The sequence below is a fragment of the Lolium rigidum genome, chromosome 2 (assembly GCF_022539505.1).
Source record: "Lolium rigidum isolate FL_2022 chromosome 2, APGP_CSIRO_Lrig_0.1, whole genome shotgun sequence".
NCBI classification, from domain to species: domain Eukaryota; kingdom Viridiplantae; phylum Streptophyta; class Magnoliopsida; order Poales; family Poaceae; genus Lolium; species Lolium rigidum.
Window position 1 is genome coordinate 263,798,264 of NC_061509.1, and position 11,725 is coordinate 263,809,988.

Below are 11,725 nucleotides of genomic sequence, written 5' to 3' on the forward strand. Positions count from 1 at the left end.
AGAGATTGAGAGGCCAAAATATCAAATCTAAGAGTTTGATCCATAGTAATCTGGGATGACACTGCCCTTTAACCCACAGACAGGTTGGTGCTAGCAGGATCCTATTCGAGGAGGCATCAAAATTCTGAAGCCTCTCCTGTCCCGTCCCGTTCTGTCCTTCCCGTCGTTTGAAATTGGGAGCAAACCACCTCACCAATCCGCACAATCCTTGTCCCGGGAAAGGTCCTCCCAACTCCCGAGCACTCCACCCCGACCACCCGCCGCCCCCCGCGATGGCCGCCGCGCCGGAGGAGCGCCTCGACGTGCTCACCGCCGCCGGCGAGAAGACCGGCGTCTCCAAGCCCAGGCACGCCCCGATCCCCAGCCACCCACCCCGATTCGATCGCCACCGCGTGCTCACCCCCGTAACTCCTTCCGCCGCCGCTGCTCTCCCTGCCTGCAGGTCGGAGGTGCACAGGGACGGCGACTACCACCGGGCGGTGCACGTGTGGATCTACAGCGAGAGCACCGGGGAGCTGCTGCTGCAGCGCCGCGCCGACTGCAAGGACTCGTGGCCCGGCAAGTGGGACATCTCCAGCGCCGGCCACGTCTCCGCGGGGGACTCCTCCCTCTCCTCCGCACGGTGAGCGAGCTAAGCTCCTACCGCCGCAGTCTCTCAATACACCGTTACTGCACGGGGAATCTTATTGCTGTTAGAAATAGCCAGCTTACGGATGGTGGTTGCACATGTCACGCAGTGTTTGTGATATTGCCTCCCTGAGGTCGTTAAGCAAATTAAGCTAGTGTTCTATGCTAAGAGGCTAAAATAACCCTTGTATTTGAGATGATGGGCTCTATCTAATCTGCTCTGACATGGATCACCAGGAGGGAGCTTCACGAAGAGCTAGGCATCAAGCTTCCGGTCGACGCTTTTGAACTGCTATTTGTTTTCCTTGAGAAATGGTTAGTATGTATGCATTACTATTATTCATTACCTTCTTGCAACCTGGAGACGTCATGCTCATCAATTTAAGATGGTAAATACGTAAACAAGGTTAAGATGGTACTAGAGCATATTCTGATTCTGATCAATCATAACTGCAGTGGATCTAGTACCAGTTCAAATCAGCATGAATATCCCGAGAGTTGCTAATTTATGTTTCATCACATTGATTGTGTACACGGAAATCTCACAGAATCACACCTAGATACGTTAGAAAAATGACATCGTCCGATTCTCTGACTCTTTTGTTGCAGTGTTACCAACAACGGGACTTTCTTCAACAATGAGTACAGCGATGTTTACCTTGTGACTACTCTATCTCCGATTCCTCTCGAGGCCTTCACTCTGCAAGTGAGAATCCAGTCCTTTTAATGCTCACTCCACACTGTAGTCAAGATCAGTAACTTTATGCATTAGAAGAAATTGTATACTATGTAAGCAAAGATTTTCAAGCAAGTAATGTTGCTACCATGAAAGAAAATACAGTACATAAAATGATGAAAAAAGTTTTTTGATATTTCCAATCTTTAACTACATGTTATTCGTTGTCTTTCTTTCACCCCGTGCATGTTCTCTTGTTATTTTTAAAGTTGACTATAAAAATACTTAACATGCAGGAGAGCGAAGTATCTGCAGTTAAGTATATGCACTGTGATGAGTACAAGAACTACCTTGCAACAGAAAATGCAGAATATGTGCCTTATGATTTGAAAGGGCAATACGGCCAACTATTCAGTATTATTGAAAAAAGGTGAGCACTAAAAGCAGCCTAACTCAGTTTCTGCTCATTGTTCTATCAATTTATGGGCTTTCATTGTTTAATGGCTAGTTCTATCCATTTTTGGAAAAGTTGGAATGCAATTTGTGTGATAGGTCGAATTTTACTATTGCAACATGCTTCCGATTAACAAAGAAACAGTTTAGTGTGGATGGCAATTAAATCCAGTCCAAAACCCATTTGACTTCCATGTTTAGGTTTTAAGGCCGTAGTCGAGAAGCTGGAATGATGAATTTGGGGTCTTAAGATTTTTAAGCCAAGCCTAGGTTCTTAAATTTGGAGCCTACATTTTACCCTCATCTGGGAGCAATTTGAGGATTTGATCACCCAAATGGCACTCTTGACATCTATTGAATGAGCTTTGCCTGAAAAAAGTCATATAATGGGGCTATCCTGTTTGGTACCTTGGCCACTCTAACCAAGCTGCCACTTGTCAAATAAGGCCTAACACTATATTTCAAGCAATACGTGCTCCTTGGCTCACTGTTAACTAGTCACTATACTTGGAACTTGGAAGAATGATGTCTTTTTTATTCGTATCTTGCCAACTGCCATTTTGAAGTAATCCAATAGTAGATCATAACCCTCTGGTGATCCCTGTTGCACTATATTTTAATCAAAAGTATTTTTCTTTAACCTTTCATGTCATATTTTTAGGTATAAAGATAATACGGAGTCCCGGAGTTTAACCTTACAAAAGCAAATTAGTCGTTATGCTCCCATCCATTTGGAACCAGAGGCAAGTCTATATTTCAGCTATCACATACCTTTGGCCATTCATTTCATTAGCATGCAACTATTTTTTCTGTCAGATGATTATACTTGTGTAGTTGGTGATCCTCTATGGTCGGTATAGGGAATTATAATATTATATAAGGAATTATGAAAAAGCTTCATGTACTCAGTTAGGGTGTCAAGGTGGGATCCCGGTGGGATGTCATTTTGTACTATGTAGTTCAAATTTTGATGTCAAAATTTATACTGAAAAAGTCAAATTATACTACAAGTGGGACAAAAGTGGGATCCCACTTAACACCCTTATACTCAGTTACACGCAACAACTAGATATGACTGCCTGAATTTGTACTTAAATATCACATTTTACGCATGGAACGGATGTCTGACTGATGACACCACACTATCGTAGGTTAAAGAAAAGTTTTCTTATTTCCACTTTGTGATTACAAAATCAATTTGATATTATTCTCATTTCTTAGTGGTGGTCTGCTGGTAGGAAGGTGTGACATGCTTTGTCAAGTGTCAGTCAGTGGATGGCATTTACCAGTTCTTCCTCAGCTTTTTTTTGAACTAGTCCAAGAGCTTAGTTACTAGGGTTTCAGTCTTTCAGGTGATAAGGACACTGCCAATTTTATTAAAAGTGTGCATAAATAGTCTCACAAATGTATGCGACGACAAAAGTTTCAGATATAGTTTGAAGCCCATTAACATATTCGCACACGCCAGTACTTTTGGTGTTCCTGCAATACGTAATGCCACTAGTAAATTGTGCATATCGGAATTTTCTTGCTTAATATAAATATTTCAGTCATATTCCTATGCATGAAGATGGTACTATTTAGTTTGGGAAGCGGGAAGGAAATTATTATATAATTGCAAAGGCTTATCTTACAGATACTTGACCTTTTGTTTATATATTTTGACAGTTGACTACTCTATCTGAAGGCGACAGGGAAGCCTTGGGATATATTCTTAAAGCATCAATAGTTATCGATGACATATTTTATGAGCAGGTTAATTCTTTCCTAAAATATTGTTCCAGATTTAGCTCTATTTCTTGCTGGTTCGTTGTGACAAAATAGCTAGTAATGGTAGTTTATCTTAAGATGCTCATCATTTTTGCACTGTATAGTTCTTAGATAAACTTGTTGTAGCTAATTTCTTCAACAACCTCTTACTTTTTTTCTTTGTTCACAAGTAGGTATGGAATAGCAACCGGATGCTAAGAGATTGGCTGAAAGCACGTTCTGACTCCTCCTCTTTTGATAACTTGAAGTGGGCATATTATTCTATTAATAAAAGTCCATGGTAATGTCTTGTTCTTCAATCAATCTTCTCTTGATTGATTGGAATATCTTAACATGTTTTCATGGAAAGTTTCTTCAGTTGTGTTGACTATTAAGTTTTCTTTTGTTATTTATTATCTTCATGCTGCTTAGTGGTATGCCATCTTGATTTAGAGTTAAGACTTGTGACTTATTATGTCCATGGTGTGTACATGCCTTCGTGTTTGTTCATCGACGATCTATTAGAGCGTGTAAAATTTTATTTTCTCCATGCTGCCATCATCAACTATTTGTGCTTATCTTCACTTTTCTCATTCCTACCTAATAGATCTGTATAATCACATATTTTCTTGTTATAAATTAGACTGAGATAGGCACATAGCTAGAATTCGGGATATACACTGTGACAGCAAAAGGAGGGATACTGTGTTTATCTGTTGTCAATTACCATTGAATGCTTGTTAGTACCAGTGCCATTACCTTTCTGAGAGGTTGGCATGTTGGGATTAAAGCATGTTACTGTATTTCTCCTAAGAGATGAATTTTCTAAGTCTTTGTGATGTCGAAACGCACAACTGCAATTTCAAGTAGATAGCAGATTTGTGCAAATGTAACAGTGTTAGAAAATGGCAGCGTATGTGCACATGCGATTTGCCTGAGTTATGATTCTATTGGTTGTGGATATAAATGAGAAAGTGCATCCAAAAGTACGTAAGTGCTCATGGTTGTTTGTATCCTCTTATTAAACAAACATATGATTTCATGCACTGGTTGATCCATAATTAGTATGTTTATTTGAAACATATACTTTTTAAATTGGATTTATGTATAAATATTTTGTATTTCTTAGCGTGTTGATAGTTCTTATCATTTTTTTTCCATGACAGGTCCGGCCTTGATGAAAATAAGCCTTTTCTATCCACCGCAGATTCGGCTGTGAATTTGCTCACAGATGCCACCAAGCCAATTTCAGGATGGAAGGGGGTTGAGTATCGTGCAGCATTTCCTCAAGATAAGCCTGGTGGTGCGAACTTCTACCCTCCTGATATGAACAAAATGGTAGAAATCGCATTTAGTCACTTCTTGACTTCACAGTTCTTAAAATATCCAGTGGATTATTTTTCATGTGTATACTGCAAACTTCAGTGTACTTTCTGCTTATGCTATCTGTACATTTGATGTGTGCTTAATTCTGTGCTAACTCTTTGACCAATCCGCACATTTTTTGTATGGCTGTAGGAGTTTGAACTATGGAAAAGTGGACTACCTGACCAGGAACAAAAAGACGCGACTGGATTCTTTACTGTTATTAAACGACCTGACGCTTTATTGCCATCAGCGCTATCATCGTCAGAAGGATCAGATCAAACAAATAATTCAGATGATCTTTATATTGTTCCATACTCCAAGGAGTATAAATCATCCCTTGAGAAAGCTGCTGAACTTCTTTGTAAAGCATCAGAGTGTTCTGACTCTCCAAGGTAAGCTAGTAAATCTAACATCTCTTAGTTCTTAAAGCTTTAGTTTGTTTGTGTGGACTTATTTGTGTTATCTTGTTGTAGCCTGAAGAATTTGCTTAGAACCAAGGCAAATGCTTTCCTTTCAAACGATTACTATGAATCTGACATAGCTTGGATGGAATTGGTTGGTATTCTAGTTCTCAGTTTTGTTAGTTCATTCATTTCCCTTTTAGTGAATACAGCATTTAACTTTGTTGGAGGAAAATAGGTTCCACTTATTATTTCTAGCATAACGATTTGGTTTATAATTTTATTTATATCAATATTAGCTGATATCACCTCTATATTTGGCATTCCTGTAATGTTGCCAGGACTCCAACATAGACATTACCATTGGCCCATATGAAACATACGAAGATGGCCTTTTTAGTTATAAGGTATTTTCTCCAGGACCCTTCCCCCACCTGTTTTTGGCATCTTTTTGGTCTGGTCTAGCATTGAAGGAGCACTAAACACCAGATGTAATATTGAAGTTTTTGTTTCTGAAATGGATACTCTTCAAGTTTGTTTTTACTGGCGGTAAATACTAATAACTTCACTATTTCAAAGGCAACCTTTGAAGCATTTATTGGGATACGAGACGACATTGCAACTTCTCAACTGAAACTCTTTGGTGATCAACTCGAGGTAATTCTGATTGATTTTTGTAAGTACAATATTAAGTTTTTATTTACATCAAATTCTATCTAAGTTTAGGATTTGGAGAAAAATCTTCCAATGGACAATATTTACAAATCAGACAACGTATCTGCTGCTCCAATTCGCGTGATGAATCTTCTCTACAACTCCGGGGTATGTTTCTGATTTGATGCTGCTTTTGACATTCTCTTGGTTCTTGCTACCTAGAGAGCCTAGTTCAATCACTAATTTTTTTTAAATCATGGCTGTCCTAGTTTCATGTTGCAATTATGTTTGGATGAAATTATTAGTACAGAAAGGTTTTGTAGATTTGTAGACAAAGAAAAATAATATGTTCTCTTCCCATTCTGCTTGATTGATGAAAAGCTGATGAACCTTAAATCCTTCAATCCCTGATAGAAGTAAGCAATTCCACTTAAGCGGCGAAACACTAGGATTTCATGAAAGGAGTATTTTCTTTTCTTTGTAGTCTCAATGGCCTGGTTGTTTAATGCCGGAGATGTGTGTAATCGTGCCCAAATTAATTACTGTGTCAACAACCATTGGCTAGCCCATTCTTGGGAGATCTTTAGTAATTCCATCCCCTTTTCTGGAGAGACTTGGTAGGCTGAGAGTCAGGAACTGTCGATCTACTGCATTTGATATGATATGTCATTTTCGTATCCTTGGCAGCTTCATGATGAACTAAACGAGGACTGCTCTTGCAGGATGTGAAAGGTCCTCAAACTATCGCCTTCAATTTGCCAAATGATGAGCGGATTGTGAATGAGCGTGGAACTTCAATGGTTATGCTTAAGAACATTTCAGAAGCCAAGTATGCCTTTTAATTGAGTTTTGTTTACAGATTTTAGAGCCCGTTTGGTTCAAAGCTTTCCTCGGCTGACAATTTATGTACTTATCAGTTTATAGTGGCAACTGCCAAGGGAAGTAAGGGAGTTCATTCCATTATTGACAATTCAAGTTTCTTTATTATTCAGGTTTAAGCTTATCGTGAAGCCTATAGCCGATGCCTGCATCAGAGAGGAACAGAAGGATTATGTTGATTTTGAGCCTTATTATACACATATAGTTTGCCATGAGTGCTGCCATGGAATTGGACCTCATTCCATAATCCTTCCAAGTGGTAAAAAGTCTACAGTTAGATTGGTATGTATACAAAAAAACAATAAAATCAAGAAATGCTTGCATGAGATTCAGTGCTATAGCAGAAAAGGAATACAATGATATCTGGGGTCACTAATTAACTCTCGTTGCCTTGATGAATGTACAGGAACTTCAGGAGTTTCATTCAGCATTGGAGGAGGCAAAAGCTGATATAGTTGGTCTGTGGGCACTGAATTTTCTTATTATTAAGGTCAGTTACTTCACCAATTATGAGAGTATCATGGTACTTGTGTTATCCCAGAGTTCTGGGGCCCAAACGTAGACATTCAAATAATTTTCATACAATAATTTCTACCGCTTGAAATGGATCACATAATACCTCATTTGCTTCTGTTCTATCAGGGGTTACTTCCTAAGAGCCTATCCAAATCCATGTATGTCTCTTTTCTGGCTGGATGCTTCCGGTCAATTCGCTTCGGACTGGAAGAAGCCCATGGGTAAGTATATCTTCCCTGCTAGCAAACTACCGAGAAACTCAGCATGAATACTTCACATGGTTTGTTGAGCCCTGATGGTAGTTTAAATATTATTATGTGAATGTAGGAAGGGACAGGCGTTACAATTTAACTGGATGTATGAGAAAGGAGCTTTTATCTTGCATCCTGATGGGAAATTCTCGGTTGATTTTACAAAGGTAATTTTGTTAAAACGACTAATTCCATTGTTATCTGATTTCACGAAAATGTAGTATAATTTAACTTATAGTTCCTTTGTTATTACTGCTCATTTTTATCTGCGTTTGTGGAAGGTTGAGGATGCTGTTGAGAGCCTCAGCAGAGAGATCCTGACAATACAGGCAAAGGGTGACAAGCCTGCTGCCCAGGCTCTCCTTCAGTCCCGTGCAACTATGACGCAGCCCTTGCGTGTGGCATTGGAGAAAATTGAACACATGCAGGTACTAATCAAGTTTTACCATGTCTCTAAGCAAATTCTAGTGCTCAATTATCTCTCCATTACTTCTCGCTGGATGTCTGACTGGAAGTTTTTCTTCATATGTTAAGTAACATGGACTTATTACCTTGTGTATGTTCATTTCCAGGTGCCTGTTGATATTGCCCCTATATTTGGCACGGCCAATAAGTTGCTTGCAAACATTTAATCACCAGAGGACATCAATCCAGCAAGTTTTCTGCCTCCCAGTGTAATCCGAAAAAACAAATTGTTGAAACAGGATAAAGCTCCACGCTGGGCGACGCGAAAGAAAAGTAGAGGAATAATGAATGACTTCAAATGATCACTGTTAGCGTCACTGTCTGTGTGCTGTGTTTTTAGAGAGGCGTTCACTGTAATCTTTGAACATACGTAGTATTTCCTAGGGAAATAAGAATAGAGAATTGTGTCAGACTGCTGCTGAACCTCTGTTATTTGCCACGCTAAAGGTCATCTTGTGCTTATGTGGCTCTACACATTCTTGTTCTTTTCAGTGAATATACTCTCCTTCCCAAAATAGGATGCATGTGATTTTTGCTCAAAGTCAAACTTCTTAAAGTTTGACCAACTATATAGAAAAAGATGTCAACATTTGCAATCTCAAACCAATGTTGTTAGAACAATCATGAAATATACTTTCATATTGTGTGCATTTGGTATTGTAGATGTTTATGTTTTTTCTATATAGTTAGTCAAACTTCACCAAAAACTATATACATCCTATTTTGGGATGGACGGAGTATATGTTGCAAATATGTACCCCTTTGCAGTTCCATGTTACAACAGTTTGGAGGTGTGTCAGAGACAAGCCTGCAACTGCCAAGATCCTAAACAGTTTTGAGTTCTGACATGCATTTGGGAGTCATATTCTAACCTTTTTCCTGGGAGGACCCTATTCAAACTTTTAACAATTACTTGATGAGAACTTTTTTGGCCTACAGCTGCTGAACTCGTGAAACGGGGAGCTGACGACTGTATATATAAATGTTGTGCAAAACACTGGAGCTAAATGCATAACATTGACATGAACACCGAACTTTCTCCACGTTGGACTGGAACTTACTCATGCGAGTCTGCAAAAGGTTGAAGAAGCAATCCTGTTTGAAGGTAGTAGCATCCGCAAGGCGCTGCTTTGGGCCATGCCATTTTATTTATTTCTTCTTCATTCCTTTTTGCTCTCTTTTTTTTTACTTATCCATTTTCTGCACTTCATAAAAACAAAAACAAAATTGGAGAGATTTGATGATGCCATGCGTTTTTCTGGCAATCTGATCCCTAATTTTGACATCGACACCGTTCTGTCGTCATACCATACCATACCATACCAGAGACTCGTCTTAGAGAACAGCTAGTTTGAAGAAGAAAAAGATATGGAGTACGCAAATTCTGAACCAGGCCAAAGGACATCATTATCTTGATTACTGGCCCATACAAGAGACCAAGAAAGCCAAAGAGTTTATCAGATACACTCCACATTACCACACACGCCACTTATCCAAAAACTCGTCACACATAACGTAGAGGCTCATGTGGCAATCTGCTGAAGAAGCAAACAAATGTACATCAGAGAGATTTTATGTCGCTCTAGACAACTAGACAAATGCCGTGCAGAACAGTGGAGCTAAAGGCAGAGCAAGAGTAACATCCAAAACCAAGAATAAACACTGTATCTTCTTCTCAGAGAAGCCTGGAACTCCCAAGATCTTAAATAGTTTTGAATTCTGATATGCATTTGGGAGCCATATTCTAATCTTTTCTGAGAGCACCCTGTTCAAACATTTAAAAATTACTTGATGAAAAAATAACTTCTTTTGGCCTACAGCTGCTGAACTGGTGAACCGGGGAGCTGATTAAAAAGATAAATGATGTGCAATACACTGGAGCTAAATACAGAGCACGGACATGAGCACCAAACTTTCTCCACCTTGGATTGGAGAAAAACAGAGTACAAGCAGATGAACCTTCTTTTGTTTTCTTCAGAAGTGAGTACTACAGTTACACTACTTTGAAGATAAAAGAGTGCAAGCAGAGGAACCTTCTTTTCCTTATTTTTCTTTTCTTTTCTTCAGAAGTGAGTACAGCTACACTACTTGTGCTTGTACTCTAGTCTTACAGAGAACAGCCAGTTTGAAGAAAAAAGATGTGCAAATTCTGAACCATGCCAAAGGACACCATTATCTTGACTCCAGGCCCTTTGATAAAGCATAAAAGAGACTAAGAAAACCACAGAGTTTATCAGATGCACTCCACATTACAACACACACTGCTTATCAACAAACTCGTCACACATAACGTAAAGGGTTCATGTGGCGATCTGCTGGAGAAGAGAACAAATGTACATCGGAGAGACTTTGTGTCACAGAACACTGGAGCTAAATGCAGAGGCAGGAGCAACATCCGAAACCAAGAAATCAACACTGCACTGCCTCTTCTTCTCAGAGACACCCGAAAACACTTCACAGGCCCATCGTACAAAAATGTGAAAGCTCACTCCACTCCGCTGAAAACTCTCACAAAATGGAAGGACAGACTTCCAAGGTAGAAACTGTTGGTTGCTGGACCCAGAGATCTCAGTCAACGATGGCGGAGAAGAGGATCTGGTTGGTGTCTTGGTCCTCCCCATCCGCATCCCCTGCGAAGAACGGCCAGTTGCGGCGAGTTCCCCGTCAGAAATCCACTCACAGTAAGGTAAGGAACAAGGTGAAAGGCGAGGTGGGGGAGAAAAATTCTACTGTATGTACCTGCCATTGGCCTCAGCTGGTCAGTCCACTCGTCGATCACCTGCAGCGCATGCAAACAAGCGGGCGGCGTGCAAAATCGGTCAGATCTCGTGCGTGCGATTGCGGGTGTTATGGGGGTGGGGATGGTGCTGACCTGCTTGAGGTTGCCGTAGGCGGCCTCGTCGTGTTCGGTCATGAGGGGCAGCCCGGAGGAGGCGAGCAGCCGCTGCGTGGCGCTCCGCTGCGCCGCCAGGCTCGTCCGCATCCGGTCGATCAGCTCCTGCGCGCGCGCAGGCAAGAAGACAGCCCCCAACGGATCAGCGGGCCTGGAAGAAGAAGGCGGATTCGGGAGGGGATCTGGGCTGACTGACCTGCTTCTGGGCGAGGAGGTCGCGGCAGAGGTCCTTGAGCGCGGCCACCTCCTCTTGCACCCGCTTCACCCGCCCCACCAGCTTCGCCGGGTTCGCCTGGATGAGACCGTCGAGTCAGGAGGGAGCGGCTACGGAGGAGGGAGGGGGAGGGGAGTTAAGAATTACTGACGTGGTCGGGGTAGGAGGCGCGGAACTCGAGGTCGAGGCGGCGCTGGACGTCGGAGAGGGCGTTGCTGGCGCCGACGAGCGTCAGGAACACGTCGTTCACCGCCGGGTGGTGGTGCCGCCCGCTCGGATCCGCGGCCATGATTTGTTTGGGTGGAAAGGGAAGGGAAGGGAGGCTGGGACTGGGAGGGAGCGATCTCTTCGTCCTGCCGGCGCCGTGCGATTTCGAATTGGGGATGGAGGTGACCGAGCGGGAAAAGAAAAGTTCACCAATTGCAGCTCCAGTTCGTGTCTATTAAGAGCATCTCCACTCAGGCCTAAGAGCATCTTCAACAGGCGGCGCGCTAAACCTCCGTTTCGGCATGCTGCAAACCGCTGGGCGCGTGATACCGAATTTTACCCCCGCTGGGGGCTCTATTTTGCAGCGCGTGT

At 41.6% G+C, this 11,725-nt stretch overlaps 2 protein-coding genes across 2 annotated transcripts; one reads left to right on the forward strand and one right to left on the reverse strand.

Annotated features, from left to right (window-relative positions):
• Nucleotides 1-272: 272 nt before the first annotated feature.
• LOC124693366 (nudix hydrolase 3) lies at nt 273-8,511 on the forward strand. The gene is made up of 21 exons (XM_047226849.1): nt 273-346; nt 443-622; nt 865-942; nt 1,237-1,333; nt 1,600-1,733; nt 2,418-2,499; nt 3,425-3,511; nt 3,700-3,806; nt 4,672-4,843; nt 5,024-5,265; nt 5,347-5,428; nt 5,616-5,681; nt 5,854-5,931; nt 6,001-6,096; nt 6,651-6,757; nt 6,921-7,089; nt 7,214-7,297; nt 7,450-7,544; nt 7,651-7,741; nt 7,856-8,002; nt 8,147-8,511. Exons 1-21 carry the CDS (start codon nt 273-275, stop codon nt 8,204-8,206), a joined length of 2,328 nt encoding a protein of 775 aa, XP_047082805.1. The 3' UTR covers nt 8,207-8,511.
• Nucleotides 8,512-10,607: 2,096 nt separating this feature from the next.
• Nucleotides 10,608-11,435, reverse strand: LOC124690865. Its single transcript, XM_047224192.1, has 5 exons — nt 11,298-11,435; nt 11,129-11,224; nt 10,912-11,037; nt 10,779-10,818; nt 10,608-10,669 (listed from the first exon to the last, which is right to left on the reverse strand). The coding sequence occupies exons 1-5, from the start codon at nt 11,433-11,435 to the stop codon at nt 10,608-10,610; spliced, it is 462 nt and encodes a 153-aa protein (XP_047080148.1).
• Nucleotides 11,436-11,725: the final 290 nt, after the last annotated feature.

Excerpts from the sequence above, each read along its gene's own strand:
- LOC124693366 (XM_047226849.1), top strand. The coding sequence starts at position 273 with ATGGCCGCCGCGCCGGAGGAGCGCCTCGACGTGCTCACCGCCGCCGGC. Across the intron at positions 1,334-1,599 it reads TCGAGGCCTTCACTCTGCAA|GAGAGCGAAGTATCTGCAGT; the intron begins GTGAGAATCCAG and ends CTTAACATGCAG. Across the intron at positions 7,090-7,213 it reads AAAAGTCTACAGTTAGATTG|GAACTTCAGGAGTTTCATTC; the intron begins GTATGTATACAA and ends ATGAATGTACAG.
- LOC124690865 (XM_047224192.1), bottom strand. The coding sequence starts at position 11,435 with ATGGCCGCGGATCCGAGCGGGCGGCACCACCACCCGGCGGTGAACGAC. Across the intron at positions 11,038-11,128 it reads ACCTCCTCGCCCAGAAGCAG|GAGCTGATCGACCGGATGCG; the intron begins GTCAGTCAGCCC and ends GCGCGCGCGCAG. Across the intron at positions 10,670-10,778 it reads CCAGCTGAGGCCAATGGCAG|GGGATGCGGATGGGGAGGAC; the intron begins GTACATACAGTA and ends CGTTCTTCGCAG.